This window comes from Limulus polyphemus, unplaced genomic scaffold (genome assembly GCF_000517525.1).
Source record: "Limulus polyphemus unplaced genomic scaffold, Limulus_polyphemus-2.1.2 Scaffold6207, whole genome shotgun sequence".
NCBI lineage: Eukaryota > Metazoa > Arthropoda > Merostomata > Xiphosura > Limulidae > Limulus > Limulus polyphemus.
In genome coordinates this window covers 1,647-7,123 of record NW_013671817.1, presented here as the reverse complement: position 1 = coordinate 7,123, position 5,477 = coordinate 1,647, and the positions used below count along the sequence as shown (strand labels likewise).

General features: G+C 34.0%; 1 protein-coding gene across 1 annotated transcript in view; it reads right to left on the bottom strand.

Annotated features, from left to right (window-relative positions):
- The window catches only part of LOC111089429, a gene marked incomplete at its 5' end in the record, with an annotated part of 12,890 nt that overhangs the window by 5,812 nt on the left and 1,601 nt on the right, over positions 1 to 5,477 (bottom strand). Inside the window, 2 exons of the mRNA XM_022401902.1 lie at positions 1,804 to 1,904; positions 2,869 to 2,875. Coding sequence (XP_022257610.1) covers positions 1,804 to 1,904; positions 2,869 to 2,875 — 108 coding nt within the window. The remainder of the gene's footprint in view (positions 1 to 1,803; positions 1,905 to 2,868; positions 2,876 to 5,477) is intronic.

Sequence of the window (5,477 nt, the reverse complement as noted above, 5' to 3'; positions counted from 1 at the left end):
GGTAAGAAAGGAATGTTACACCAATCACCAACATTCAGTGTACAGTAGAATGGGTAAGAAAGAAAAGCTACACCAATCACCAACATTCAATGTACATTAAAATGGGTACATTTCTTCTTTAGATTATGTTAGTTAAGAGTACCAAACCGTTTTCTAAACATTATATATTGAATTCAACTATTTCTTCATGGCAGAATGTGTACATAATTTTTAACATTTCAAAGCAGAAATAGGTTGTCCCATATTACAGGTAGTATTCCGCTTCTTGTAATACCTGATTAACTACATACATGTACATACCTGCAAGGTTTAATAAGGTATGTGATATTTAAAAGTTTAGGAAATGCTTTTATGCTAAGAGAGAATGATATGTCACTCAGTTTCTGATTGGATATTACTATTGAATGATGTGTTATATAGCTTCTCGTTGGATATTACTATTTAATTATATGTTACACAGCTTCTGATTGGATATTACTATTGAATGATGTGTTATGAAGCTTCTCATTGGATATTACTATTTAATATTGTGTTAAACAGCTTCTTATAGGATATTACTACTTAATGATGTGTCACACAGCTTCTGACAAGATATCACACAATGACATAATTACACATCTTTGTGTTTTTTTCTTTTTACTTTTCTGAAAATTGTATTATTCAGAGGTTCACAAAAAAATAAACTGCTGCCACAGTTTGTGTTTACAACATAATGCAGAATGTTTAAGGGAATCTCTTCCAGTAAATCAAATCAGACCTGAAAGTTGGGTTGAACAAAATCTGAAAAGCCAGCATATTTCTTCTATACTAATAATTTCTGGGTTTATTTCAAGCTTTAGGCCTCAAATATAAATACCAATGTCATGGAGCCTAAGCCAACAAACATTCATTTTGTAAGTATACACCAAGTGTTTTCTTTCCAATTAATGCTCACTATCAAGTCTGATGAAAGAAACTGACTAATACAAAATCTGTTATTAAAAGAAAAACATGGCTTTGTGTTTTACAAAGCTGGTCTTTATTGTTTAACTCCAAACGGTTGTTACTACACCTAAAGAAAACAATACCACCAAGTCCATCTGCTAACACGTGTTCTGCGAGTTATTACACGTGAAGAATACAATACCATTAAGTCCCACTGCTAATATATATTCTGCAATCTCAAAATTCTCTCTCTAAACTCGTATTTCAGGGAAGTAAATGGTAATGTTCTAGAACATCTTAAGTGGATAACTTATTAGAGTGTTGTATATAGTGTAATAGATTAATATTCACAAACTGGAGATACGAATGTTAACGTGACAAAGAATACGATAATAATAGCATATATTAAATAAGTTACCTTTTTTTAAAAAACAGGCAAAGAGTCCACTAAAAAAAAGTCAAAGAAATTAAACAACATTAACGAAATATTTTTACAGGTGTCGTTTCAGTGAAAGGTTCCTCACAAGGCCTGAACAGGATCAGGTTGTTTTTCTATACCTAGAAAGAAGTGTTCGCCTGAAACGTGGTATGTCGAAGTTTCTCTTTGGTGTTGATAATTTACTTTATCTGATTTTATTTTCAGTGCATCAGAGCCTTTATTGGGACTACTTTAAATATCCACTAAAGCACGGCAATCCGAAAAGTAGTAACAGAAACTAATGATTCTAATCATTAATTTACTAAAGAAACGAAGTTCGCTTTGAATGACCACTATCATTTGATTTATAGCAAGTCAACTTAAACTGAAGGTGCTGCTAATAAAAAAACAGAAAAACAATTAATTGCTCCACGTCTGTAGCAAACGGAAACCCTTCTTACCCAAAAATGTTCTTCTATAAGAGAATAACGTGGCACGAGCGGTTCCAAATCGCTGTTCTTAAGAAGATCAGCGAGAGAAAAATAGGTTCTTTCAACAGCCACTGTTGAAATGATTAAACCATTCATACAACAAATAAACACGAGAGTTGCCAGGAACCAGAGTGCGAGGATGAGCCGAGAAGATTGAGTTGATTCATGGATCTCTGCTCCTAGAGTAAGAGATGATTTAGTGAGTATTGCACTCGAAAGAGTCACTTAAGTTGTAATGAGTCACTTATAATAGACTTCACGTCTAAAGGTGAATCGGTGAGTACATTTTGTATTATAAACAGCAGTTTCTGTGAAAACGTACTTCAGTTTTGGGGAAGTTGAATGTAATACACTTAAAATACTTTACTTAAATTGGGAGAGCAGCAACAGGAATGTTTTATGTGTCACTATATGCTACGCGTATTATAATCACGAATTATGAAATTATAATTATAAAAATTGTCTGTTTCGATTGTATATATGTGTTAAAGATTTCTTTTCCACCAAAGGTGAAATTGAAATGAGAATATGTGACGTAGAGGCCTAATACATTCCCTGATTGCTGTGGACTGCAATTTCGCCTGTTCAAGGCTCATCAGCACAGCTGAATAAGCGAAACTGCAGTCCTCAGCAGAGGGTGCGGCCAATCAAGGAATGCAATAAGGCCTCTACGTCAAAGTTTTTCTTTTCAATTTCACCTTTGGCGAAAAAGAAAAGAAATCATTAACACTTTATATTCAATAATTAAACAGTTAGTCCGCTGCATAATATTGAATAATGAATTCGACAAAATGTCGTAACATTATTAACATACTGAAATTGATTTAGATTATTATATGGTAACTAAACGGACTCAAATCCCCACAGAAATTACCTGTACTGTTTATTTGTGCATTAGGATTGTTCAAGGGACTTCACGATTCAGGAAGGGGGCAGTATTATAAGCTATATTTTTAATATTTAATGTAAATGTTTATTTGCTAGAGGGAACCTATCATTACATTACGATGATGCAATATTAAGCCTCGGTAGAACCTGGAAGCTAGATTGTATATAATTAACAAAATCAATAATTAAGGTTTTGTTAAAGTTAAACAGTGATTCAGTAAGCGAGCTAAAAAGTGAGTCATTCAGTGCGTTTGGTATCAACTGATTAGTAAGGTAATTCTACATTTAAAATTATTTGTGAGTTAGGCTTAGATTAGTTTCGGAATTTCTGTTGAAACGTTGTTTGTGAGGTTAGGCTTTATCAGTGAACGTAGCCTGTAGCTGTAGCAAACGTTATTGAAGAAATATGTTAATTCATTATAAGTACGTGGACCGTACATCGCGTTATGTTTACCAAATAATCCAATAAAACCTGCCCAATGATAAAATATGTTAGAACACCTTGACGGGTGGAACTTATATGAGATGTATTCCAGTCATATTCTCAATTATTTAATATTTATATACATTTTGTCAAAAACAAAAAAGCGCCAATAATTTAGAAGTTTTTCTTGGACGTGGCTTTGGTTTACTTTCTTGGAATCCTGGATACCGTCACCATCTAATGACCGAACTTGCCGTCACCTGCACAATTTCCGGTCTTCAGACACTCCAGCTTGACTTCCCGATTGCCTTAGGATGGTGCCAACCGAAAATACCCGCGCAAGCCAACGTTTAAATCATTAAAATTTAGAAACTAAATCACATTATTATATTAGCTAAAATTTAATTACATTCGGCCCTTAGCCTCTAAACACAGCTATTGCATAATAACACAAGCCTGCGAATTTAAACATCATAAAAGTTGTTTTGGTTTTAATAACGGATTTTCCATAATTCAGCTACGCAGATTTCGAAAATAATATATTTTTTTTCAATCGCGTAAGAATTTTTTTTAATTTTTTTACAAATCGGAATAAAAAAAAACTCTTACTTAGATCAAATTATTATTTCCTTTACCATAATGAACATTTTATTATTACTATGTTCGTTACGTTCGGGTTCTAGAACGATCAATAAGACTGTCACGTCGCTATTGGTCTAGAGAAATCTATAGCCAGTGGTTGTCAACATTTTAAGCACAACAATACCCCCACCCCCCCAGTGGCACAGCGGAATGTCTGTGAACTTACAACGCTAGAATCTGGGTTTCTATACCCGTGGTGGGCAGAGCACAGATAGCCCATTGTGTAGCTTTGTGCTTAATTACAAACAAACAAAGCATTAAAAAAAATGTCACCCAATGTCAATGAAAATGATTCCCTTATGTAAAAGTACATATGACGTTTTGTGAAAAATCTGTACGCGATGAAGAAGAATGGAGATCATTTTCGGATTCAGCGTATAACATGTAACAATTTCAAGACTAATAAAACCATCGCAGACCTGTGTAGTCAAGCACGTGTGGGGAGAAGGGAAACAATAGCCCCTGCGAGGACCGAACGATCTAAAATCAAAATATCTGCCAAGTAAATTGATTCATTGATATTCAGTATTAGCATAACATTGGTTGATTACCGTAATAACAGATAGTGTGAATTTATGTAGACTGACGAAACGTTTATAAAATGCTACAGTACAAAACAAACAAAAAAAAACGAACTACAAATTATGTGTCGATTGAAGACACAAACTAAAGATCGGTAAGTAATAAAAAACAATTACCTATAATTAAGGACATTTCACGTGTGTTATTATCAACTTGTGGCCAACGATGACGTGATGTCCAGTTTGTTTAACTACTATATTAACTATCCAACTTGTTTTTAACAAAAGTTCTAAACTTCTTCATAGAAATTGTTATTATTTTATTGTTACTTCATGTAAACAGTAATCTAATATATGTATTGTTTGTTTTTTAATTCGCCAAAAGCTTCTCGAGGATTATCTGCACTAGCTGTCCGTAATTTAGAAATGATAGACTAGACGGAAGGCAGCTATTCAACATCACCCACCGCCAAATCTTGAATTACTTTTTACTAACGAAAAGTGTGATTCACCATCACATTATAACGCCCCCACGGTGATGGGATTCAAACCTGAGACCCGTAGATTTCGAGTCGACCGCCCTAACCAAACCATGCCATGCAACTCAATATATGTAACCCAAGCAGTAGGTTGATAAATATTCAACTGATTAGTGTTCTATGTAACCCAAGGTGTATGGTGACAAATAGTCAACTGATTAGTGTTATATGTAACCCAAGCGGTAGTCTGATAAATAGTCAATTGAGTAGTGTTAGATGTAACCCAAGCGATAGGCTGATAAATAGTCAAGTGATTAATGTTATATGTAACCCAAGCAGTAGGTTGACAAATAATCAACTGATTAATGTTATATGTAACCCAAGGTGTAGTCTGATAAATAGTCAATTGAGTAGTGTTATATATAACCCAAGCAGTAGTCTGATAAATAGTCAATTGAGTAGTGTTAGATGTAACCCAAGCAGTAGTCTGATAAATAGTCAATTGAGTAGTGTTAGATGTAACCCAAGCAGTAGTCTGACAAATAATCAACAGATTAGTGTTATATGTAACCCAAGCGGTAGGCTGATAAATAGTCAACTGATTAATGTTATATGTAACCCAAGCGGTAGGGTGATAAATAGCCAACTGATTAATGTTATATGTAACCCAAGCAGTAGGGTGATAAATAG